Here is a 27,957-nt window from a genome sequence, read left to right on the forward strand (position 1 = left end):
GAGGCTGCCCCCGGGTCTGGGTTGCAGCAGCAGAGCCGCAGTGGAGGGGTGAGGGTCGGGCTCTCGAGGTAAGATGTGACCATGTGGTCGACTTTAATGTATACGGAGTTTGCAGCTCTGTTAATCAGAAATCTGCGGAAGGTGATCTGAGGTGGTGTTCTACCCAAGTCCAGGCCTGATAAGAGAGCTGAGTTTTTTAATTAGTCAGTTGTAGGATATTTACACATCTGTATGGAGCAGGCTGTTGGTTAAACATTGACTTAGCAGAGGAGCTGTGTTTGCTTCCTGCTTTGAGCCCTGACCACGCTGCAGGTGGCAGGGTGTGCTCATTGAGTTTTCCTTGCTTTTAATTTAGAGGTAGTTTAATATGAGGAGCAATAAATATTACTGTGACATTTAAACTGCAAACTAACAAACCAAAGTCTATTTTTCAAATCAGCTCCTATCTAGTGGCACCAAACCTTAAATCTGACCAAAATTCAATCCAAGTGCTAAAAGTATGTGGTGAGGAGATCCTGGCTGTAGATAATTGAAGGGATGTGTTTTAACGCTGCCTAAAAACCAATTTGCAATGTTTATTTCAGGAAACAGGAGGCTCACACTGCTCCTGTTCTGTGTTTGGCTGTGCTTTGCTTTGAAGCAGGGCACGGCGGCTGGTTCTTACTTGTCAGCTGAAGATCCTCTCTGCAAATCCCTCTGTGTGTCAGTTGTCTTTTGTGCTTTAGTGTCTACTGTGACCACACGGACATTTGTTTGACAGGAGTCTGTGACCCTCAAACTGTTTGGTGAGTCATGGAAAGAGGGAAGTCACCCATGCAGAGTTTAATCTGTCCCCCTCCAATAAATTTAATCTCTGCTTGGCAGGCGCTGCTCAGTTACGTGGTGTCTGACCTGGGTATTGAGACTGAGCAACCGGCAGGACTCTGCCTGCAGACGGATCGCCTCTGTGGATGGAGGATGAACATTAATATTCATGAGCGGTTACACATTTACACTGGTAAATATTAAAACTTCTGTATAACACCATCCAGTCTCTGATCTCAAGAATAATTGTCTTTGGACAGAAATGCAGACACGCTTGATAGCCATAGTATGCTTCATAAATGCTCTTTCTTCTAAATAATATGATTTCTTCGAGGGAACAATCTTAATGGCTTTGGTTTTCTGTTTCCAAGCATTTGCGAGGCTTAGGTGACAATTATTTTCTAATCTGATGATGGCGAGTAAAAGTGGTTCGGCCTGTGAAGTTTGGAGGGTTTGTGAGTAGTGTTTTTGTTTCAGCACCTCTGAAATTTGTTTAGCAATTTATATTGGTTCTCCCTTAGTGTATCAATGTATGGATTCAGCAGAGGTGCAAGTGCAGTAAGTAAGAAATAGAAGACTTTATAGCACGATGAACATCTGTTGTGGCTGCATTTAAGGGAACGGCAGCAGGCTGCTGTTCCTGAGGGAGCACTGCTGCTGACTGTATGAGCAGTCGTGTTACGTGATGCCTTTTGAGGGTTGTGGCAATCTTCTTGGGGCGGGGATGACCACATCTCTTCCTTGCTGCAATCCAGGTGACTGTATATGCTATTTGGGGAAAAAAATTGCTTGTGGAAGTTGGGTGTAGAGTAGAGCCTGTGTAACGGGTAAGGTAAAGCCAGTTAGTGATGAAATCATCTTTAGTGTACAAAAACCATCTTTTTCCCTATGCTTCATGGGCTGCAATGGCTTATTGATTTGTAAGAGCAACTCAGGCTCTGGTTTTGATCTTTAAAACCTTTAGGTGAGGGTGGAGCTTTTGCATGAGGAATTGTTCCTTCCCTTTCCCATGTTACCGTGATTGCTGTGGTCACCTGAGGTACCTGTGTGCCTGCACACCTCCTCTTCTCCCTTCAGCAGCTCAGGGACGTGGGGCTGCACACGTCTCGGGTCTGGATTCTTTGCGCTGGACTGCTTTCTGTCACCACACCTCCAGAGTGGGCAATGTCCTGGACATGTCAAAAAACCCCCTACTGCTTGTTCCTAAGTTTTCAAGAGGAGTATGTGCTTTGGGGCTGAGGGAGGAGATGCTTGCTGGAGCCGAGCAGCAGAATTTGGATGACCTGTGTGATGTAACTACGGGAGCAGAATGGCTTCTGCCTTCAGTGGAGGTGGCTGTAGATTGCAGGGGTTAATACTGGCACGTTGATTCAACTGAATGAGTTGTGTTCAAGATTTTTACAATTTACAGAGTTTTGACAGACACAGAACTTTGAAAACTATCATTTAAACAGATAGAATATTCATTAAAACTGCATTAATGAAAGACATTATTGAAGGTATGTCCAAAACAGGTGTTGTCTAAGCATCCTGTGAGTAAACAAACAGATAAAGTTAACAAAATGATAATCTCTTAACTGCAAGATGCTTTATTTCTGAAGCTAAACACATTCTGCTGAAATAAAGAGTTCCTGATATAAAAAGCTTGCTAGTTCTAAAGGTGACAATGGGCTCTAAGCATCTGATGAGGAAAGTATTTCTTGTTCCTTTACTAGGCCAAAATCCATTAGTATCTGCTTCTCCAGGTCCAGAGACTCAGCATAATCTTCATTTTCTTGCTCCTCCATGTTTTCTTTTTTCAGTTTATGCTGAAGGAAAAACACATAACCAGGCAGTAATGCACTGTTAAACTTTGAAACCAGTGGATAGTATCGGTGCTATCACAGATTAATGAAAATAGGTATCACCTAGGGCTACGTTATCTGAATTGTCATTTCCTTAGTTGATTAGTTGGTATTTTTAAAGTATTTACCAAAGAATGTATATAGGCAAAATCCTTATGTGAATAAAGAATGGAAGGCTGGAGTCTCCCCTTGCTTGAAGGAGCAATTTTTGTAGGGAAGTTGCCAAAAGGTAACTTTTGAAAGAGCAACTGATGTAAAAAGAAAAACAAATTCATAGTTGTTAAAGGCCCATGGCATCTAATGCTCTTGCAGGAGTTTCACTTAAACAAGAGCTGAACTCACGTGAACTCGGACCATCTGTTCCACTCCTAAGAATTGTAAATACGAAATAAGGAGCTGCTAAGCTATTCTGATTTGTCCATCCTGATTTTTGAATCAGGGGAACTATGGGAAATCCTGCCTAGCAAAGCAGGTGCATTTTAAAGACCCAAAGAAACAAAGAAACTTTTCTTAATTTCAAGAATAACGTACTGTTTGCTTCCTGTGCCTCCGGCTCTTTTTCAGTTCTCGTTTGGCATTAAATTCTTGATACTCTTGAAACTCTTGTTCGCAGTACTTCAGATGTTTGGCTTCTCCTCTAAAACAACCAAGTGCCTTGGCATGCTGTTAACACAATGACAGACAAGGGTCATTACATGCCCAAAGACACAGAATTATTGCTGATGATCTGCATGGTATTGTTAGTTTATCTATATTTGGAATATAGATACCTCTATCCAAATAATATGCAGCAAAACAGTATAAAGATGTGGATTGAAACCAAGTGATTTTGGATACAAGTATGCACGGGTTAAATATTTTTTTATTATACTGGCCATGAGTATATCATCCTTCAGGAACCTGCACTGAAATAACTGAACCAGATTTACGTCAGTGATTTCACTAAATCAGTCCAAATCCACACCGATGCAACTTTAGCCTCAGTGAAACCACAAAGTGCCATCCTGCAGTATTACATGATGCATTTATCTGGGATTCTGTGTTTTAGCTTTCGTTAGTCTCTTCAACAACTTAGTATTTTTCAGCGAATACTTCAGTTAGAAGGAAAGTAGATGGGAAGAAGATTTTTGTGATGTAACAATAACAGACTGAGTAGCAGGCAAGACTGCTAGACTGGAGGAGATGAAAACACCAGTTTAATCTTTGGCTGGGAGGTGAAGAGAAAGAACAACTGAAAATTATCTAGAAATAAAGAGAAACTAAATCTGTTTCCATTGTTCCTATGGCTCTTTGGTACGGATCACCCTCATTTCAAGAGAGGGAATGAGTGGTAACGTTAGTAACGGTTCACAAAATGTGCTGCAACTAGGCAGCAACTAAGATGTGTAAATCAGAGTACCAAATTCACATGAACAAAAGTCATGCAAATTTCGACAAGAAGGTGTAAAGCAAGAGAAACTCTGTATATTTCTATTAGTACGCACTAAATAGCATTGTTTTAGTGCATGAAACCAGGTGTCATTTTATGTGTGTGGCAAAAAATGCTGAAGTCTTTACTGTGTTTTCATGGAGCCAGGTCCGAGCAGTAGAATTCTGCCAACTGCCGCCCAGGTTTCCTTTAGGTGCCTCCCGGCTGGGCTCTGTGCAGAGCCAGCTTTGCTACAGGTGATCTGCTGAGATTATGGCCATACTGATCTCAAAATAACTGCCAGCCACTTGGAGGCAAGTTTTTCCAGGCAGACCTGTCTCTCTGTTGGAGTTTTCAGGATGAAGTGTCACAAAGATTAGTAAAAATTCTTACCAACCTCATTCTGCAAAGGGTAACTTAGTGTCTGACAGATTTCCAAAACATGCAGTACTCCGAGATCATCAGAAACAGCTAAAAAATGCTGCTTTGCTGAAAGATATTTGATACAGAAAAACATACAATTTAAATTCCAACAGTAACATATACCTCTACCCAAACATAAGCTACAGAGGGTACACTTCTGTTGTGATCTTTCTGGTTTGTTGATCACTACAGCAAAAAGGCAGCCTTATTCTTCTTTTCTTAACAAATGAAATTCCCTTTGGAGATTATGCTTTTTCAAACTTTTTTTCTTAAATGTTTTCGGTTGCTTTATGCCATGGCAGTACATTTAGAACTGATGTGTGCATTTTTGTACATACGGTGCAGTGTTAAATTAGTGGAAGTACAAACTTATCTAAGATCATCTCTAGCAAAATGAGTGTGCCTTGGAGTCACGGGCCATTTGGCAAACAGGGTGGCCCAGCAAAGCGTAATCACCATCAACATACGTGAGGCAATCCAGGGGCTGATGAAAGTGATCATGGATTTGGAGATGTTCTGGAAGTGAGATGGCTCGTAAGTTTTCTTCACTAAGTCCCAGATATCTATATTTCCATCATCTCTGCCAATGAAGAAAACTCCTGGTCTTGTTAAGGACCAGTGTCCCGCCGTGTATCTTCCTGCAGAGCAGCTGGACTGAAGGATCGGTCCATTCTTAATTTGTTCGAAAAGAAATAAAAGGTACAACCAAAAATCAAAGAGTGCTATCCATTCACTGCTTCACATCTCCTGTCATTTAACACTCACAATTTAAATGATCCTGTTACAAAAATCCTATCAATGGCAAAATTGGTATCACCTTCTGCAGATAAAGAGGAAAATTACAGAATTACAGATACCTTGCTTCCAGTCTATTAAGGTAGTCTATTTGCTGTTAAAATCTGTGGTCTTGAAATTTTGCCAGGTGGAGTTACCTGGATTCCTACAAGAGAGGAACTGTAACAACCCCATGTTTCTTTGTCTTCAGGTGATGAAAAGATTGCGTCCTAAGTATCAGTTCTTGGACCTGCTTAGCACACGTTGCCTTTATTATTTGGTTTCTCTAGAAGCAGGAATAATTTACTGAGAAGCTCCAGTTTTTACAAGGTTGGAATTGAAGGTCGCTTCCCCCTCCCCACCTTGTAAAAGGCAAGTTTACAAAGCTGTTTCTAAAACAGTTTTTTGTGTGAAGATAAAGGAAAAGCTCTCCTACCCAATCCATTTCTCAACTCTCTAGCTTTGTGACTTGCAAACGTTTCTGAAAATAGAGATTCTGAGGCTACTGCAGTTCTGTCTTGTGTATCTATTAATTATGTTACAGCCGTGTTAAAAGTAACTTACTGTAACCCCCTCTTCCCAAATGGCAAAGTTCCGGCCTCCGATGCTCAGAATGATGTCTTTAAAAAATGGAGATCTCTGGAGAGTGTGGATAGTTTCCGTGTGGATGGCGTATTTCTGAGTGTCTGTCTGACCTAGGGGAATGGAAAAGGTAGTTGCCTGTACCCAGTGCTTTAGTGATCATCTCCGCAGTGGGAGTTATGCACAAGGAAACAAGAGCGCAGGATCCAGTGCAGTCTTAAAAGATAATAGCCGCATGTTTTTGCTCACAAGATACAGAAATAGGAATTGCTGCAAATCTAGTTAGTTCCGTGATTTGTGCCAATAGCTAAATAGTGATGCAGCTGTGATACTGGAGAGATTTTTTGCTGTTCTGTCACGACAGCGAAACTGCTTGCGCTCTTGAGGGCATACTCCTAAGTCCTGGTATCATAGGTGAGACAGACTATTACAGTAGGTGAGGAAGAATCCTGAAAAGACAGAGTATAGGTGCAAATATTTTGAAGTTAGCCATATATTAAGGTTTAAACAGGTATTGAGAAACTTGAACTTACTAACTGCTCTTGCTGAGTCACTATCAGTTTCCACTTTCCAGTCAGAATAAACAATTTCCCCACCCTATGATGCCAGAAAAACAAAGTAAATGCAAATGTTAGAGCTTGCTGGCTCCTATCGAAGTGCCTTCATTTCAGGCTGTGACTTTACTTAATTATAACCATCGTTAAATATGTTCTGAGTAAATTAAAACCTAAATTTGAAGCCAGTAATTGAAAAAACACTAATGTTTTGGATGACAATTTTTCAGTTTTGTATTACCAAAACAGCTACTTAACATGATGTAGGTAGGCAGTCCTTCCTGCAGAATTAGATGCTCAGATTTTACAGTTCAAGCTTTGCTCCAGTATTTGGGGAAAACGTGAGCGGAAGCAAAAGGGTAACTAGAAGCTAAATTTTCATTTCTGTATGAACTCAAAACTGGGGAAGCTTTTTGAATTTTAGGTATCTAGGGTAGGCAGAGGACTATGGATAGCTGGAACGTTCTAAAGTAGAAATGTATTGAGGGGGAAACTGTAGTGTAAAAGTTTTCACCTGACATTTTGAGAAATGCTAAAAAGAATTCCTAATCTTATGGGTTCTGGAATAATAAAATATCGTTTAGTTCCTGAACATAGGTTGTAAAACTCAGCATATTTTGGAAATGTCTTGTAATTCTCCCTTGAAGTAAAGGTTCACAGTCTACCAAATATTCGGGATTTATTACTATTATTTCAAGCATGTAGTTAAATGCATTAAGATGAGAGAAACTATGGCATGTTGACTAAAAAGACAGATTTTTCTAGTTAACACCTGAAGAACACATGCAACTCCATACCTTTATGAAAATTTTGTAATTTAATTGTTCAGTCTTTTGGGTATCTTGGATTAACATTTTCATGCGCAATCTATTATTTTTACTTACTTCAGTCCCAACAAAAAAGCCAGTGGACATACTCTCTAGCACTTCATTTTTTGTTTTTGAAGCACTCATCTCTGTGTATGGCCTTTCTGTGGTGAGCAGCTGTAGTGCGTTCCGAGGTTTCCTCTTATCTGGGATACAATACAGATACATCTATTTATTACATACTGGGGTTTATCAGACCAAGTAAATCCTTTGTCTTGTAAAGGTAGTTCATAGATAAGGGGAATTTCAGGAGGAGATATGAAGACTGCCAAGTAAAGCAGCAGCTCTGTAGGTTAACTCTTCTCCTGGTGGAATCTCCCTGGTGCTGCAGCTGCTCTGAAGTCCACGCTTCCCGCACCCAGCCGACTACTCAGGGCAGCACCATTCTGTTCTTCATCAGTTTTACACAGCAGCAGCTCTGTGGGAACTGCCTTTACACATCCCCCTTAGCTGCTGCAACCAAGAGCTAATAACATTCCTGCTCTAGAGAACAGCTGTAGTGAAGAGTGGCACCTCTACCCACAGCACTGCAGAAATGCCTACAATACACGCCGTTACTTCGGGATTATTTTTTCTGAACATAGTATTCCATAGGGGCTAAAAATGACATGCTGTTTCAAGGATAATGAGACTGGGTGGGAGACTTGTATGGGGTGTTAAGTGAAACCTGGCAGAATTCATGTGCGTAGAGAACTGCTGCTATTGCATTTGATTCACGCACCTGTCTTTGCAGTCAACACACATATGTTGTGGTTTGAATATCGGTATATTTAAGAAACGTTTTCTGCCAGATGCATTTAGCTATACAACATTTTGTTGCTCAGCTTTTATTATGTATATGCTGAAATGTGAGCTTATTAAAAATGTTTTCCCCAGTGAGGTGCAATAAAAGTATTACCTGCAGTTTTGCAATGATAATGCAGTTCGCTTAAAACAATTCTGACAGGACCGTCCTCTGTGTTGGTATCACTTTCGCACAGGTTTATCTGTTCGGAAAAATTGCATTTTCTAACTCATTTCGTCAGATCTTTGAGGTACAAGACTAAATTACTTTCTGTTGTAATGGAACAGGTCTTTTCAGTTTCCAGTGTGTTCGTAGTACTCCACAAAGAGTATTTGCTGCCTTATATGCAAGCACAGAGAAAACCTATGATTTCTCTGGTGTTATCTTTACCCGGTAAGGATTGTGCCATGTTTCTAGAAAAAAAACATTTTCATCAGGCTGACTGTTTGGTTGCCAGTAATTATGGTTCTGTTGACCACGACCATGTTTCACAGTTTGGGACCCACTGAGATAGACAGCACAGTGGCTGAGAATGCTAACAAACGTACAGTATGAATACAACTACTTTTGCACCTAATACAGTTTTTAAGAGGTGTCATGCTGTTTCTTGTGAATTAGTTGTTCAAAATGTATTTTATTGACATTTTAGAGGAATGCTGAAGTCTTTCATTTCATAACCAGAAAGTAATTCACAAGGAAGTCTCATTTTTCTGGAAGAATTAAAGAGCTGAGTAGCAAAAGAATACATTCCTATGGAGTTCTGGCCAGATCTACTTGACCCTTCCGTTCTGTATTTGTGCACAGTACCTTTACGAGAGGTTCCCAGCAGAGATCTAGATGCACAGAAGTGTCTGGAACATCAAGGGGGTTACGGAAATTTTCCTTCTCTTTTACATCCTCAGTTGAAGGTTTCTGAGGAAGTATGGTGGCTGGAATATTCCAAAACAATACTGAGCTGCAAAATGATTGTATAATATTATTCCCTGGTTTTGTTTCAAAGTCAGATGCAGTTTTCCACACATTTTAAAGTCAATTTTTTAGCCTTTCATCTTCAAACTTTGCATAGCAATAGAGACTCTGAAAAGCAGACAAATGCTAGATACTCGCTTCTTTTCTAACGATGGTGTATTTTCCTTTGTTCACCATTTCCTCAGCAGTTAGTTAACTGTACAAAGCAGCCAGCCAGCATTCACACTGTTTGCTTATGGAAGGTCGCTGGGTGAAGTTACTGGCACTACCTGGGTGAAATTCCTGGAGGCTGAGAGAACTGGACAGAACTCTCTAGCAGGTGGTCTAGTAATCCAGCACAAACCTCTTTCCTAACTCTTGCATATACCAGCTGATTCACTGACTTTCAAGGCAAATGGACTCACTCCCTTGAATCTGTCATCTCACTGGAGTTCTCAGCCTTCTGATGGTTCCTGTCGCTCTTCTCTGGACATTCATTCACACATTTGATATCAACAATGATAATTTTTCTCCTTGCTGACATCTCTTTCCTTTTTTTAATAGGAGTTTCTCAGGGACCTGTACTCTTCAAGGACAACTTTACAGTGACTTTCCTGCTCTTACTTTAGGTGAAGGCTTTTAATTGGGTGTGTGAGTAATTTCTTTCATGTGCATTACTTGCACTACACTGCAAACTTATTAACAACTGTATTTGCAATCATTCTTCTAAGTGAATTTTTTGAAGTCCTCTCTGTATTGATTAGGGAAAATAACCTCGTATCATTACCAACTTCTACTCCGTCTGCCCTTCTTTTGATGTAACTAGCAAATACATGACTGAGCCCAACCACGCAGCCTTGAAACCTTAAGACTTCTGCCATCACAAAAGCTAAACTTTCATTTCCACTTTTTGAATTCTGCCCCCCTGCCAGTCTCTCACACAGGATAATATCTGGTCATAACCATCATGACTATTCAGTCTACAAGAGGAGAGTCATACAGAATAATTTTGCCAGCTAAGTCTCCAAGTTTAAATATAGTTTACAGTATTTCTGTGGCCTCAAAATCTTTAAGAGCTTTTTGTGCAAGTCACATAATCAATATAAGTGTAGAAGTGTGGCTTTCCAGGCCAATGTATGTGTGATCAACACCCTTTTTAAGGTATACCAGACTATAAATGTATACATGGGAGGTTTTTAAGTTAATGAACCCTTAATGCCATTACTGTAAGGGCTTAATTGTCCAAGAACTTGATGTACTTGTCTTCTATATAAGGAATTTCAGCTGTTCAGGATAGGCTAATAGGAATCCAGAAGCGTGCTAGTTAAATCACGGAGTATGCTCCATAAAGCTTGCCAAAGGAACCTGGAAGACATCTTGTAGATGGCGTATTGCACGTACCAGTCAGGGGAGCAGGTTACAAGCTGCATGCACATTTCACCTCTGTTTTCCAAAGTAACATTGATTTGGCTGTCCTAAAAGTAACAGTAATAATAATTACAGGGCAAGAAGACAGTAAGACACAAAAATTATACTCTGCCAAGTATGTACTTCAACACAAAAAATAGGCTTATAGAATTTAAGTCATTGTTTCTGCTTGGGTAAAGTTTGAAAATCAGGACTTACTAACTTGTAAAGTTAAGCTGTTTTACAAATGTACTGCAAGTGAACTGATACCAGCTTTGCCTGCTGAACACCTAAAATTCTAAATTAAATCAGCAGGATAAATACTTGCCGTCATGACTGCAACTTAGGCCCTCCTTAGGTTGCCATGTTTGTAATCTATTTTATCCTGCTTAACCAAAGAGCAATTAATTGAGAAATTTATCTCAAACAGTTAAGTATAGTGGGAGGGATATCTCCTTGCCAAGTTTACACTGTGAGACGTCTCTCTTGAATTATCACTTGGGATGACAGTGCTGCTTTCAAATGTTAATTATCAATAGTTAGTTTGTATATATGGAGTTCTGCAGGTTTTATAGTATTTACAATTTACCAAGTAGTCTAATTTGTTTAGAAAAATAAAGGAAAGGTGTCAGGGGGAGCAAGTGATTATAGGCTATGCTCTGATCAAATATCATTTCTAGTATATGCAAAACATAAATTTTGGCTAAATCTGTACCTATCAAAGTTTCAGCTACACTTTTTTTAAGACTTACTCTTATTTTCATTCATGAGTTGCCTGCCTAGAGTCAAAATGGTAGTCTAAATGTTGCTAAATATTGACCAAGTGATTCCTTTGTCAGTGTTATTTCTTGGTGGCAGCCTAGATTGTTCATTGTAGAAACTGGACATCTTTTAGATATGGAAGGCTTATTATAATTTTGAATTATAATATTCAGTAGAGCTACAGATTTTTTTCCAATATGAGCAGATTCATGTAAGATTGAGAACACAGCACAGTTGTAGAGCACAGCAAACAGGACAGGTGGCATCAGATAATTTGATATTTAGACATGCAACGAGAAATATTTTATCTCGATTTTACACTATGATTTCTGAGGTAGTGGATCAAGAAGATAATAGAAAGAAGAAAAGTGAATTTTTAAACTCACCTGAAAATAATCTACCAGCCAATGTATATCTCTTACTGGCTTTTTATGGCTATGCTGTATGGAAGAGACCGCACAGTATCTCACTAGAGGTGGCTCAGTGCTACTCTGTTGGACTTCCATAAGCGATGGCTAGAAATGTTTTAAAAAGAGTTATTATATTTCCAAAATACACTAGTAGATCTGCCCAAGCAAAAAAGGTTACTTTACATACTGTTAATGCTTCTTCACATATTTCAGATCAGTTTATAGAACTTTCTAGGGGTCTAATACCTTCCTTTTGGAAAAAAAAAAAAAAAGGAAAGCATTAAAATAAGCCTTTGGATACAAAGCTCTGAAAAGAATTCCAACATGCCTCCACAGGCACACACACATCCACTTATGTTTTTAGGTCCTCCTCTGTTCTTAGGTCTCTCTTTTGCTTATCCCCTTTATAGTCTTCTTCCACAGAAATCTGCTTCTCATCTTCCAAGCTACCTTTTTTCTGCCTATCGAATTCCACAATAATTTTCAGTATTACAGCAACAAATGCTGTATGTGTTTGATAGGCTTCATAAGGCAGGTGTTGAGTATATGTTGGAGCCTGTTAAAGAACAGCCTAAGTCTGCACAAAATGCAGTAAAGCCAATAAACTGGACTAATCAAGTAGAAATTATATTGTGATAATGGGTTTACTTCATGAACTCATCAGGTTTCTTGTCCTTTCTAGTTTCTATTTGCAAAGATTATCTACTCTTCTGGGTCAGGATACCTTCACCCACTTTTTCCTACAGACATACAGATGTACTGCAATATTTTTAGAATGGAAGTATTCACCATATTAGCAGCTGTTGTCTTGACTTCATCAGCAACAGGTTTTGCATTTTGCAGCTTTTCTTCATGTTCAGAAATATCCCACAGTACAATCTACAATGAGAAATGAATATATTATGAACTACTTCATCCGTTATATTAATATGCACTTTTTCAAATAAAATTCATGGAGATTTGGGGAAAAATAAAAAATTCACTGTCTTATGAAGCCTTTAAAATATTGCCTCTTCAGTCTGATGCAATCAGTTGAAAGCCTATACTAGTCTCAACAACAACAACAACAACGAGTCTTTACGGCTTTATAAAATATTGCCTCTTCAGTCTGATGCAATCAGTTGAAAGTCTATAGTAGTCTCAACAACAACAACAACGAGTCTTTACGGCTTGACCTATTTATCAGTACCACAAAGAAGCTTTGTAGAGTAGTGGCTCAGCTATAGAACAAGCAGACATAACTTCAGAACAGGATCAGAGAATTTCTGAGACAGTCTGCATTACTATGGATGTTGAGTACATCTCTTCACGATTATTTTCATAATGTGAGAAAGCGCAGAAATATCCAGTTTTATTCTTAAACAGAGAATCAACACCTGTCCATTGATACAGCCACCAGCAATGATGTTTGGATCGTGTGGACTGAACTGAAAGCAGTAAATGTCTTCAGGACACTCCAGCATTAACTAGAAAGAAGAAAAACAAAATAGTTGAGAAATACAGTCACACTGATTGTTTGTCCTCTTGCTGTTTAAACACTTGGCGTACTTAAGAGTTCTCATTAAATACCTGGGGGTGAATAGGATCCAAAATACTCCAGAAAACTATTACTGATTCCTGCAGCAATGCTTTATCAGACAGGTTAACTTGATCTTCATAAGACAGACGCTCTCTTGCTGACACTGCTATAATCCCTGATTGAGAGAGAAAATGAATTTTCTCAGAAGATACAATTCAAGTTTCAACATGCTGCTCAATTATTCTGAGTGACTTATATTTATACCTTTTGAATACAGTGCAAAAAAAAGCAAAAAAGAACCCCAACCATGTATTTATATTTTTCTTTTTACAGATTAACTTGGAGGAAATTACATTTTACACTTAAAATGAAGTTTTATGAAAATGAACCTAAGCATCAGGTTAAAATTAAACTCTCTTGCAACTGTTCCTTACTGGTGTAATACTGTGCCTGAAATAATGTGAGAGGCGTATGGCCCTGGCCACCCATCATGACATCAAATCTTGTGTGGCTCAGGTAATTTCCCACCCAGGCTGTGGTGCTGGCGATTAGTGTGCTGTGCAGCTAGAACATTTATAGAGAACTTAATTGTACCTTTAGACCCGACTGGTACAGCAATAACTGATGGAGCAGGAGAAGACATTTATTACACTTCGCTGGCACTCGGCAGAGCCACAGCCTGTTGTGGCTGTGACGTTCCTTGCAAGGACCAGGCATGCTGCGAGAACCGGCGCAGGGGGAAGGACGATGGTGTGCAGAGCCACCAGAAGGACCTGGCACAGCCGCAGCCTCCTAAGGGAGAAATCTCCCTTTCCTGTGATCTCCAATCATACATTACTGTGAGTGACTTGGCACAACCTGTCTGAGCGCCACCAAGAATTTCTCATTTTTCATCTTGTCTCAGAACAACTCAGACAGACGTACCAAATCAGTTTCAATTTGTTTTATAAAATTTGTAAAGTATGGAAGATACGTATTTTATAGCTGTCTCATAATGCATGTTATTCAAGTCTCAAATCCGTATTTTAACCGCATTACCCCATTTGGTTGGATGCCAGCAAACGCAGCTAATAGTTCTGTCCTTGAGATAGCGCAGATCTGTAAATGACTGGTACGCTTTAAGATAAACATTTGGCATGCCATCAGAACTCCTTTCTTCTCCTCCCAGGGCCTTCCAGTCATCAGAAAAAGCATTCATAATTTCATTTTGCTGCAGCGCAATTTCCATTCTGTTTTGTGAAAAGAACAGTTAACATTTTCAATAATCCAGATGTGACTATTCAGTCGCAGAATCACAAAAACTTCTGTAAAGAGGCAGCTTTTATTTTACAAGAAATTATGACCACAGTAGTGAAAAGGAAGAAAGTATTCATCCCTCAGTGACGCATCACTGTAAGGAAACGCTTTTCTATTTAAGTACCGATAACTAACTGCACCAGTTCTGTGTGGATCAAGTGCAGTGCAGTTGTCCAATTCTTCTGCAAAAACCTTCAGTAAGTGGGACTCGTGCCATGACTGAGGGCCGTAGGACAGCACCTTTGCTCTTGTGCGTAAGCCTCTGCTTGAGGGAGCAATGCTTGAAAGATCAGCTTTGTAGATTGTTTAAAAGGATCTATCACTATCAACTTTAAGTTATAATATTGATTTAAACCAATGGTCATATTTACGTGGTGTAAATGTCATGTTAATTTTCATAGAAACAAATATTAAGTTAATATTTGTTGACATTAAAATAATGAACAAAAACAAACAAAAACAAAAAAACCCCACCCACAGGGGTATCTGACAAGAACAACGGTCCACTCAGACAAGAACTCTATCTTGTATTCTACGTTACTTCAGGTAGCCTTTAATGTGTATTGCTGCAGTAATTTTACCTTAAATGTACCGATGCAAGAAATTCTTTCAACTTTGTAGATGACAGACTTTCTTCTTTCTCTTCATTTGAAAACTGTCTAGGAAAATACTGTGTGGCTGCATTTTTTTGATAGGTCCTAATGAATTGGAATAAATTTATACCTCCGTAAGTATAGAAACAATTTCAAAGACAGAAACTCTTGTAACATGTAAAATCAGAAGCTAAGTATTTTCAGTTTTTCTAGAAACTCTTTGGAAAAGAGTGAAAGAAGATGCAACCAGAGCATCCGCTTCTGTTCTCTTAATCCGTTTGTAACTGAGTAGCTCCAGAAGAGTTGCATTAATTTACATAACTTCAGCTGAGATCAGAAACAGTACATAGCTTAACAAATAAGCCAATACTTCCTCACGCTTACCATTTCGTCTGAGTACTGGCTTCTCTTACTTTTGGAGCCATTTGTATGCCCACATCTTTTAGAAGCATTTGAATACTGAAAGCTTTCTCTTGGTAGGATGTGTATTCAGCATAACTGCCTTCTACTTGTGAAGCATTCCTATCTGTAAAGGCAACTGGTGCACCAAAATTCGTGCATACTCGAGAAATCATATACTTAATCTGCAAAAGAGATATTTCTGTAGTTAGCGGAGCAGAAAGTTTTTTAAAAGTTTGTTCTCTAAAGTGAAAGCACTCATGCAATTGTAGAACTTGTTCTATTGATGATGTCTCTGCTGAGTTTACTTATATTTCTGCACTTTGAAATTCTAAAGGGCTCATATGAACAGCCTACGTAAGTAATAGAAGATAGGTCTGTGTTTCCAAAACAAGAAGTTGATTTTACATAACATTTTGGATTACTGCTAGTAGGATAAGAGAATTACACTTTCTAACTCATGCAATGTCAAAACTGTACCTTTTAATTAAAGTGTCAATATGCAGGATGTCTTATGTAATACTGCATTGGAACTCCAAGACCTAACTTAGCATCCTCTCAATGCATTTCTCCATTTTGAGTGAGGTATTTCAGCTTCCTTTGAGCAAAAAGTAGCCTAGACGCTAACGGCCAAGTGATCAGGGCCTTTGAACTTAGAGCTTAAGAAGGAGCTACGTCCAATACAGTCTCACATGCCATATATGAAGAACTTGAGATGAAAAGTTGTAAAAAATAAAATAAAAAATTTACATTTTTACAGCAACTTTGAATTTTGTGGGGGCTTTATTTAAATAACTTAAAATAAATTTGGGGTTGTGATATTTGATTAACTTCTGTTGACTCTGACCTTTGGAACAGTCTCTTTAACAGATTCTTCTTCAATCTCTTTTTCGCTACCAAGAGAAACCCAAGGTTTGGGGACAGGAGGCTTGTAAGGATGGAATTCCAGAGTTCCTTCTTCATCATCTTCCTTTTCTTCTTCTGCAGTTTCTGGAGGCTGTGACATCAAACAGTGCAAAACAGTGCTTTCTCAAAAATTGGTTACTGAAATGTAAGTACAAACCAGAAGCCCAGTTCTGAGTCTTTATTCACACATTCTTTACTTTTGTCTCAATGCGGTACGTCTGGCTATGCAGCGCCCTTGAGTTAGGTTCCACGCATTCATTTGTGCATGAGAATTTTCCAATAAACATAACATATTTAATAATTAACTACTAAAGAGAGACTGATGTTTTGGAGGCAAATCACTCATATACATAAGAACTTTTACTGATTTTCTACATTGACCTGGAATTTGCTTTTCTATTAATTGTTACTTCTGATGTTGGGTGACAAATTCATGTTGAAAATTATATAATCTGTCCATAAATCCTTTCCTATGATGCAGTGCACAAGGGGAAATCTATGTATGTAGAGTTACTTAGAACTCAAGAACATTTTGAAGTATGATTTGAGGAACATATGAATATATAATGTGAAAAATAAGGATAATATTTCTTTAAAGATGCCCAATATGTTTTATTTTTTTTATTTTTATATCTGGCTCTAGAAACCTACATCTTGACAGAGGAAATTAAAGCTTTTCATAAAAATGCAGCAATGAGGGTTATACTGGCCCTCTGAAGTAAAATACAAAAATTTAATTCAGTCTTTCTCTACAGAAAAGATATTTTTAGTGATACACATATTTTTCCATTAACATATGAACCTTCAGAGAAACATTTTGGCATGCCAAGGACATCAAATGCTTACAGATACAATACCATTCTTGAAGTATATGTTTGAGACATTAATATATTCACAGATTGAATAGTGCTGTGGAATACTTGGAATTTCTTACCTTCAGAAGGTTTTCCTTGGCTTCCTCAGAAGCAACAAGGTAAAAGCTTTGTCCGTACTGGAGCTTTGCATCAAAAACCACCAAAAGTTCTTCACCTGGATATTCCTTTTTTAATTAAGACAGTTAGTGGGAAACTGAAAGCAAATAACATCCAAAACAGATATAAGCCTGTGACTGGCAAAGATACCGCTAGGGTATAAGCAGTATCTTTGCTTCATCTTGTGGTCCCAACAGAGAATTTCATGTATTAATTGAAAAGAGAAGATGAACTTTATTTTGCAATAAAAGTAAGTCTGGGATAAAACTAATCTTTTCATACAGAGAATTAAACAGAAAAGAAACTGATTTAATGATTCTCAATAGGCAGGCTATGAATTAGAGGGAGCCAAAATATGTGAAACTCTGCCAGTTCATAGAATCAAAACTAGTAATATTTACATTAGATTGAAAATATGCTAAAAGTAATGTTAGTAAAAAAAAAAAAAAGCACATGGTGAACCATGAGAAACTTTGAGGTGTTAGTGGTCCATGACCTATACTCTTTGGCTATTACAGCATCAACGTATTTACATAGTCAAACAAGGTCAGACCTTGTCATTAAAAGAATATATACTCGGAGAGCAGGAAGTCTTACAGTGAGTATGAAACAAGCTACATACTAGGACAACTTTTCTGATAGGGTGGAAATCAGAAATTGCAGCTCTTGTTTTCAAGTCCTGAATTATGTCCTCTTTTTTAATAAGTTTGAAACAATTTTCTTCTGTGACATCTTCATCAACTCGGCAATTAAAAATTTCTTGGGTCTCTGTAGTGAAAACTAAAGGAAAGATTTCTGGGTGGCCTAGGAAAGAAAGCAAAATCACACGATAACTTTAGAGTGTTGTTTACATGTAAACATACACCTTAATAATGCTGGGTCTTTGCTGTTTCCTCACAGAATGTCTTTGAATATCTCATCTGGTATTTTAGAAGGCATGGAATACAAATTATATTCTATTTTGTTAATCTCAGAGAAAGCTCTAACATTTCCTAGTATGAGCTTTTTTGCCCCTCTCAATCAACACGTAACTAAGGGCTTTAGTGAAGAGTAATTAATGGACTGGTTTTAATCCATTAAGGACGGAACTGCGTGACTGATTTAAGAGAGTCCTTGAATAAATGTACTCTAGCCCTTCCCTGGAGAGCAGTGCTGCATTAAGCCAATGTTTAGTCTAAACAAGGCTTCGGTAGCACCTCCAATAAGGGCACTTTTCTGATTTTGGACTTTTGGACGGATCTTCCTCACATCCAGTTCAGAGTGCAGTTGAGTCTATTTCTCAACTAATAGGTGAGACTAAAGCAAGGCCACTAAGATTCAAGACAGATGCAAGACTTAAATTCTCAGCTTTGCTGGAGAATATGTTGTTTTCTACACACATGGATGTCTGTCAGATTCATGTCTTAGATGTGGCGCTGTTACCTTCATTGTTTTTAGAGAGACTGAGTGTGGCGACGTGATGCAGTGGCTGTGCTTTGCACACAACCTGAAGATAATAGCATTTGCTTCTCGTTAAGTGTATGTCAGCTGTATGTACGTGGCACTGCTCCTTCCCAAATTACATGTTCTGCCTCCTGGCTTACATAACAGACACAAGTCTAGCTGAGTCCTGCTGCCTAAGAGTCTCTCTTCTTGCCTTGCAATGCTGCCATGCTGGCCGGCTCATACCGTATGTCTCAGCTGCCGGAGTAAGAGCATTCTCCATGAAGGCCGCTATGCTTTTGGCCGAGAAGGCTGGGAGGTGTTCCCTTTGGATGTTCATCTTTCTGACAAACTCGAAAGTGGAAAAGATTTAGGGACATGTGTGCGTGGGATTTTTATTTACGGAAATGGGCTGGCTTTTGTGGTAATAGCCGATACTTTCTATCGTCTTTGTTTCATTCTTAGTTTGAGTTATTTAATATTTTCTCTTAATTCTGAGAACTTTTGATATTCTCCTCCTCGTGTCTGCCTTAAATTGAAGTTGATATATCTAAAATTATGATACTGACCAGCTGGCTCAGCATGTTTTGAGAACCCATCTCTAACCTAAGCCAATGAGGACTGGTAAAACAATAAATCCTTCTTAATCCCTATCATCTGGGAAGCTAAATCTCTGCATAAGCGTATCGCATAATAAGTAATGTTCCATTAATTTGACATTTATCCTTTAAAATCTTTCATTGCTGCTCCTCCACTGCACTCACTCTGCTACAGTCACCACTAAAATTAATGACACGTATGATGCTTCTGGCATATCCTGCACTAACCAGATATGATTTTTTTGGCATTCACTAGTTATTCTGTAGTTATTTTGTACACAAGCCATTTGTAGTGTGCATATTCTGTTAGTTCACTTTCTTCACAAATCATGGTTAATATTGCAAGACTTTTTGATATCTGAGGTTTCTGGGATTTCTGTGTGGATGCTTCAAAAAAATACAAAATCATAGGGGTCCTGATTGGGAAAGACCTCTGAAAGTCATCTGGCCCAAACGCGCTGTTGGTAACACCAGACCAAGCCAGGACTTGTTTATCTTCTGTGCTTGCCTTTCTGACATCTACTCCCTGTAGCTAATGACTGCATGACCTGGATTCTTCTTTTGCTTATCAACTTGACTATAAGACCAGGCTCAGAAAAAGTCTTTATTCCAGGGTGATTTGAAACTTCTAATCCTTTTAAGGAACTGTAAAAGTTGATTTGCAGGATTCCCAGGTCACTCTGGCCAGGGGCATGAGGCCTCATTACGATGTCATTAGGAAGCAGACTCAAACCCTATTACAAACTGCAACAGCAGAGATATACTGTACATTTTGATATATTGGAGCAAAAAAAATAAATTAGACATCCTTTTGCAAATTAAATTGCATAGGATAGAAAGAGAATAGAAACCTAGAGCAGAATGCAATTTCCATCCTCTGCCGTGCACCCCTGGTTCACAGCACAGAATGGACAGGAGAGCAAAGGAACAACGGATTTGTACCTATTGCAGTCCTCAGAGTTGGTGACATGCCTAGGGCAACTAGGGGGGCTAGAACCTAGAGATTATTTATAAACATAATTTGCTGATTCTTATGGGATTCTTTTTCAGAAGTTTATTCCTATGGCTCAAATAAATGTAAGTAAAACCAATAATTAGCTTATTTATTTGATACCTCAAAAATCCTAAACAGGAGAAACTGTTACTCAAGAAACGTGTATGATGTTACTGTTTAAAATGCTGAATCATGCATACATCCTTGTCCAAAAATGTTAATGCTAAAAAAAAAAAATCTTTTCAAAGAGACATAGGTTTCAATGTCAAATGAATCAATATGAGCATGCATTCAAGTTAAGCAAAAATACAATAGACATCACTTCAAAAGGGAGCAGAGTAGGACAGATAGTCTTTCTTCATTGCTCTACTGCTATAAGTCCAAATTAAGAACAAAGTAATGATTAGAATAAAAATATGTCCATCTTTTAGTCTAAAGGAAGAAAAATCTGTATTATAGACTTCTACATTATAAAAGGTATAGATTTAATATTGTAACATAAAGAGCTGATACTGGAATTCTTACTGTTATCAACATTTTTACGGAATGCAGCTTTTCAGTAAAAAGTATATGGCTTCTAACAAGAAGTCTGACATTGTTTTCTAACAGTAAATTGTACCCATTTAATTTGTTAACAGTAAACAGCTCCTAGAGTTACAAGAACTCCATAAAGGACCAAAGAGCCCTAAAAGAAGTGAAGAACAATTGCAGGTCTTAAGCTAAGGAGACACCACACATACAGTTTAAATCCTGCACAGTGTCTGCATATCGTAGCATTCTTTCCTGCTTTTAGCAACAGGTTTCTTCCGATAGTTTAGATATATTATGGCTTCTAACCATACTTGCCAGTAGGTGGAGGTAAAATTCTCTCTTACTATCAAGTATCTCCAGGAACACTGGAACTACGATTTTAAAAGGAATGCTTTCATCATCTGAGGGATCACTTATTGTCCATTTTCATTAATTGCAGCTTATCCATTTTGGTGAAGCTAATCAGAGTGCAATTTCCACTTCTACCCATGTGCTCACAGGATTATGCAGGAGCAAAAGTGATTTCTTCTAAAATTACCTGGTTTGTATATTGGCTACATTGTGTTTAGCTTTCAGCAATAAAGGCTGTATTGTTAAGAGCTAATTAAGAAGATAACCTTTTAGACTCTTCCTGTAAGTGGTAGATAAATTTTACATTTATATCAGTATAAGTTATATCCAAATATATAACCTGTGCAAATCAGGTTAGAAGAAAAATCTAACTAGAGATGTGAAAAACATTTAAAAATTATTTGGTGCTTAAGATAAAAGAATATATTTCAATTAAAGTAATTACATATTTTAGCTTATAATCATAACACTTAAAACTGCACAAAATTGTCTTGTTCTTGCTCATAAGCCAAGAAAATTGCTTGATACTTTGTGACATTTAAATGGCAGATTTTTTTTTCAACAAAAGATATCAGCCAGTGTCCACTGATATATAGGATTAAACAAACCAAGTGATCTGTTAAAATCATCTTCTCACCAGATTCAGTGATTTGACAAAGATCAAAGATTTAAGAAAAGATAAAAATATTTTCTTTCAATTGCTTAACTATTACTAAATGCAAACATTTTGCACCTTATAATTCTGTTGTGGTGCTCTTTATTTCCCCTGATGCTAACTCTTCAGCCCAAGATAAAGTCATTTTCTACAAACCCACACCTGTTCCAGCAATCCCTGCTGCACGCTGCCTGCTGCTCAGGGAGTGATACTGTAATAGCCACATTTCTTCATAACTTCTGATTTTCCCCATTCATAAAAAAAAATCTTTAATTTTCATTGACATTAGTAACACTGAAGCTTCAAAATATTTACAGTATTCCGAAGCTATTACTTTAAAGCCTAGTTATTGTAGCACGTACCTATACTAGCCATAGAAAGATCAACTTCATCTTTTTTACCTGAAATATAATGACATGATGTTATCAGTAATTTTTCTTTCAAACAATGTAACTAAATATATACAAACCTGTCCTTGCTAGAGCACTATTTAAAATATCTGTATGCATTTAAAGCCAAACCATGAAGAGGAAACAACAAATAATTTCTACTCAGTTCAGACTTACAACCCGTGTAAAGCTTTTTAAAACAGATCTGTATCTCAAGGAAACGTGAGTATATTTTGAACTTACAGAGATTTGAAACTTATTTTTATTTTGAGCGTATTTTGAGAGAAGCCATAAGAAATCTGTCATCTTGTGCTGCAAGGCTTTCCTCAGCTCCTCACACACCCAGAGCATCTAAACCACCGAGCCACAGCGGAAATAGTGCAACGTAGCTTTGTAACGTTCCTTGTATTGGTAACAAAACTATAATCAGTAATTGTAGGTATCTCCTTTACATAAAATAGTATATTCTAATTTATCTCATGTTTGCCTAGATGCATGGGCCCAAACTAATTGAGGTAGCTGTCACGTCAGACCAGATTACGGCTCATTTCATCGCTGCTGTACTTTACATACCAAGCTGTGTTCCTTTTCCTTTTGAGGATTTCTTAGCTTTCTTTTCACCTTTCTTCGGTGAGGATTTTTGACCTTTTGAGGTCTTGCTGGATACGATATTTTTTGCCATTTTTTCAGAGTTCTCTAGAGAAAGATATATATCATCAATAAGCTTTAAACGGACAACAGAATGCACTATGTATGAGTGAAAACTTGGTCCAAGACTTTATGTAGTTTATCATTACAATTACGTGTTCATATGCAGCCAAAGGCGTCTTTCATAATTTTAAAGCGTAAATTGTATTTTCATGTGATATACAATATATGGAAATGCTTCTTCTCTCCAGAGTGACTAAGTACGGATACTTATTATCCAAAATAGTGTAAGGTTAAATTAGGATAGGAGATTCCCTTACAGAAAGCTAAGGACCTAAGCTATGGTGGGAAGAGCTCAGGCTGAAATTCTCCACGTGTAAATATTTGTCCCAACGTCCTTCAGTGTAAACCATTACTCAGCTGCACAAAACATTTCTGAACTTTTCTATTTTGAGTTCATTTTTCAGCCTAGATCTGCAGAGGACAAACTTGGAAGGAAGTTGTACACATAATTCTGTGTAGGAACCATACAGCTGGAGCTGATACTGTATGAACTGGAGCTCTTGCTACATTTACTGCCCTTCATGCCAATATCTAGAATAAAGCTAAGAACTGCAGCACAGAAGAGGCTCAGTTCCATTGCAAAGATGGAAATGCAGTCCAGCCCAAATTCGGTGACAAGTACTGAAAATTGTTTGATGTTGTTACTGAACAGCTGGAGGCATTCAGCTGGGATACGGACACTGGGACTCTCAGTTTGTTTGTGTCCCCTCTCTTCCTGCTTTTTTTTTAAGACTGTAAACTGACTAGGAGAGGTGATGCATCTACACAGCACCTACAGTATTTGGATGCTATTATGATTTTAAGACTAACCAGAGAAAAGCAGATGCATTTACAGGACAGAAAGAGATGGCACCTTCAAGAACTGAGTCATGATATAACTATTTCTGATGACGTCTAAGAGGAGCTACAGCCTGTCTGCCTGCACGTGTGAACAATGCAGTTACTGTCAAGATGCTGAAGGTGAAAAGGTGAGTTCATAGATGTTCTATCTTTAGACTTTCCCAGTGAAAGACCTAAAATAGTCTGAGCACTAAAACAGCCGTGCTGTGGCCTGTGTGTTGTTTGTTTCAGTGATCATCCTGGCTTTGGGCTGGTCTTTCCTTCCCAGAGCAAGAAACCATGCTATTCTGTTTTGTAACACAGATCTCAAATACTCCACAAGCAAGCACACAGAATCACAGAATCACAGAATCATCCAGGTTGGAAAAGCCCCTTGGGATCATCGTGTCCAACCATTAACCCTACTCGCAAATTCACCCCTAGACCATATCACTCAACACCACATCCAAGCGATGCTTAAACACATCCAGGGATGGCGACTCAACCACCTCCCTGGGCAGCCTGTTCCAACATCCCACAACTCTTTCCATGAAGAACTTCTTCCTAGTGTCCAGTCTAAACCCACCTTGTTTAAGCTTGAAGCCATTCCCTCTAGTTCGGTCACTAATTACCCGAGAAAAGAGACCAGCACCAGCCTCACTACAATGTCCTTTCAGGTAGTTGTAGAGAGTGATGAGGTCTCCCCTCAGCCTCTAATCTGAATTTTAGTTTGGAGATGGCCACTCATGGCAAAAGATAGGTCATGGATTATAGCCTGGGTTTGGGATCTATGTTAGCTTCCTACGAATTCAGGGTAAATTTTGCTCTTGACTTCAAATGGAGTAGAGTCTGACACTCTAATTAGAGAGTTACGTATTTTTCTTTATCAGTCCAATCAAAGTAGAAGAATATACTCCAAAAATCTTCAGGCTCTTTTCTCTGTCATACTGGATCTTGCAGATGACAGGTGACAAGCTACATCCACTGCAAGTTGGTGCATTTCCCCATTGTTTTATCATTAAGGCAAATACAGCCTGCTTCATTAATCCCTCTGAAGAACTGTAGCAATTTCAGCTTCTGTCCTTTCCAAAAAGCAATGACAATACCCATGCAAAACAGGGTAATGTTTCAGAATTCTGAAACTTCTGCCTTGCAGAAAAGCAATGACAATACCCATGTATGTTTCAGAATTCTGAAACTTCTGCCTTGCAAGGGATGATGGTTTTGGAAGATTAAAAAAAAAAACAAACAACCACAAGTCATGTATAATGAATGTAAGGAGAAAGTTAGGAGTTTCACTTACTAAAAAAAAAATAAGTGTGAGGCTATTTCTTATCCACGTCATTGTATATTTTACAAAAAAACACCTGTGACCTGTTTTATAAGTGGATTCTGTAACTACTCTTGAAACCAACATTGTAAAATAAGTGTGAGGCTATTTCTTATCCACCTCATTGTATATTTTACAAAAAAAAACCTGTGACCTGTTTTATAAGCGGATTCTGTAACTACTCTTGAAACCAACATTGATGCCTCTGGACAAAAGAGACAGGAAAAGAGGAGAGGCTAGCTGTTTTAGAAATTAGCTGAAGGACAATATGAGCCATCTCATCTATATTACAGTCACATTGTCTTACTTCACCATTTCCTAATTATAGACTGAAACAAAGCCCATTTGGAAATTCTGAGTTCTTTCTTCTGACCAACTTAAACCCTAAGTCACATGAATAGAGAGGAAACACAGAGGGCTGAGATAAGTCACACGCCTATGTTTAGTATAATAACTCGCAAGTAAAAACATCCCTTTTCCTTCAACTGACTTCAAGCACATTAACCTACAAAAACAGCTAAAATTTTGCAAATTCTTTCCCAGCCATGCAGTTCCTCTTCCTTTCCTGAAGGACTCGGGCGCAGAGGTACGCACAACGGCGCGGTGCGGGTAAGGGCGATGCTGGTGAAGGCAGCGCTGGGGACGGAGTGTATGTGTATGCTTGTGTTAACGCCAAAAGGATCCCTCTTTAAGGGCTGCACATGAACACAACAGTCCATAGGACAGAATGCCATGAGCTGGAAAGCAGATAGAAAAGTACAAAGCAATTATCTCTTTTCACAACATCCCCAATACCGTATCGCCTCGGCCCATTTCGCATCCTGCAGGCATTTGATTGTCGTGGTCAGTGCCTAGGAAATGTTGAAGGCCTCCGAAGAAAGCAAAGCCACAACTTCTAAAAACTTCTCTGGAAGCACAATCAAGCCAACAGGCATTTACAAAGTATGTATGCAAAGTTGGTTTTTTTACACAGGATTATGCAACCCCCAGTGCTCCCTGCAGGAAACCAACGTGCACCAAGAACTTTAAAATAGGTACTGAAGAGCAATCTTCTGCACCCCACCTCTTTCAAGAAAGAAATAAAGGGACAAATATCCTAATGGTTCTTAATGTACAAGATAAAAGCCAGTATTTTCAGAGGTTACCTCTTCGTTCAAGGGTTTGGTTTTTTCACTCCCTAAGTTTTCACATGAAGTATCAAATCCTATCAAGAAAACCATGAAAAAACTGGTGTCTGTATTAGAGGATAGTCTGAAAACATGACCAAAAAGATATTTATTCTGTTGCTGGTTCCTGTCCTTTTGAGTATATTTCTGTACTGCTTATTTAGAAAGGACTCTAATATGTGCATCTGTCCAGAAATGTGCAAAGGTACTATGCTTATATAAATTCATGATTCTATGACTGAGAGGTTGGAAGCAACATTTAAATTACAGAATCTGAAAAATTTAAGAGTGCAAATCCTACAAAAAAGAACAGCCCTTGAAAATTAATCATTATAATCATTGCCATGTATTTAATTTTTAAAAAGTGGGTAATTCATTATACTGAAATTTCATTAAATACGTTAGGTCTAATTTTTGAGTGGAACACGGTGTTACATTATTTAATTGGTAAAGCCCAAGTAAATATTTGACAACTTTGTTTGATATTTTGTAGCCTAGTTTATTTATAGATGGCTGTAATATTTTAAACATTAGGCTCAAGAGAAAACATCTCAGAGTATTCTCCTAATCATTTAATGTACTGAAATATTTACAGTTATAAAGCAAATCCGTGAAGTTGCTAGGTACTGCAAAAGGGTACAGTTAATTAGCTATCAGTGCTACAAGAGATGCTGTCTGAACTGAGGGCACAGAATGATTCATTTGTTACTTAATTGAAAGATTTAAGGTCAAACCCGTGTGCATTATTAATTTAGGACTGTAATTTACTGCAATTTGGAATGACAGAAGAATCGAGTGTGCTTCCATGTAACAAAGACACTACAAGGAAAAAACATGTGCTACGTGCCTTTTTGTTTTACTACCAAGTTAAAAATCACATTTCTGTCTGTAAACATTTATGAACTTGTTAAAAATATCATCTCAAGAATGCCCTAATCTCTCCAGAAATCCATATACAATGTTCACTTTTATTAAATACATTCTACTTTGGCCTATACAAAAAGCAAATAATATGAACACCTAAAGTTCGCATTATTAATAATGCTTGTGCAGATTTGGACATACTTTCATTGTAGAAGTTGTAGGGAGTAAGGCTGAAGTTTTGGCAACTGCCAAATCATTTCACCATGTGAATAGTTCTGTTTGAATGTACCTGATTTCACACGTGCAGCTTCTCACTAATCTAGGCTAACCGAGAGAGAAGTAGCTAGAGGCTCTGAGATGCTAAGTACAATACCTGTAAAATTAGATGAAGAATTAATAAGAAAGGCATAGAGAACAAACCGGAAAACTTTATTAAAGCGTTGGATAACACTGTTTTGTTTCTCTCATTTCTTCCAGCCAAAGAGCAATAGAATAGAATGGGAAAAGTTACAACACGGACGACTGATGCTATGGAACGTGTTTTGTACTAGGAATAAATTAGGATTCTTTTCAGCCTGGACCAAAGAGGACGTGACAGAAGTCAATAAAATCATGAGAGGCATGGAGAAAGCGACCGGGGGCTGATTATTCATGGTCTTTTGTAATACAAGATCCAGCTGGCATCACATGAGCTGACCAGGGGACAGACTGAAAACAAACAAAAGTAGTACCCAAGTGTTCCACGGCACAATAGCTGGTTGAATTATGGAGTATGCTGCCTGGGGACAGGACAGCTGCCAAAGGAACACGATTTCAAAAAGTAACCGGGCAAACAGATGAAAAATTGAGGACTACTAAAAATCGTAATGCCTCTGG

General features: G+C 38.3%; 1 protein-coding gene across 1 annotated transcript; it reads right to left on the bottom strand.

Moving 5' to 3' along the window:
• Window positions 1-3,164: 3,164 nt before the first annotated feature.
• Window positions 3,165-27,957, bottom strand: WDR63 (WD repeat domain 63; the record flags this gene model as incomplete). The annotated part of the gene is made up of 22 exons (XM_009876615.1): window positions 3,165-3,311; window positions 4,454-4,545; window positions 4,947-5,151; window positions 5,818-5,948; window positions 6,369-6,432; window positions 7,274-7,401; window positions 8,154-8,241; window positions 8,847-8,994; window positions 10,389-10,462; window positions 11,543-11,671; window positions 12,311-12,445; window positions 12,943-13,032; window positions 13,136-13,260; window positions 14,124-14,314; window positions 14,963-15,079; window positions 15,359-15,558; window positions 16,221-16,370; window positions 17,214-17,318; window positions 17,873-18,054; window positions 22,165-22,203; window positions 22,765-22,887; window positions 27,934-27,957. Coding segments are annotated over 22 exons (2,687 nt in total), but the record flags the coding sequence as incomplete, so codon positions are not given.

This window comes from Apaloderma vittatum, unplaced genomic scaffold (assembly GCF_000703405.1).
Source record: "Apaloderma vittatum isolate BGI_N311 unplaced genomic scaffold, ASM70340v1 scaffold1979, whole genome shotgun sequence".
NCBI classification, from domain to species: domain Eukaryota; kingdom Metazoa; phylum Chordata; class Aves; order Trogoniformes; family Trogonidae; genus Apaloderma; species Apaloderma vittatum.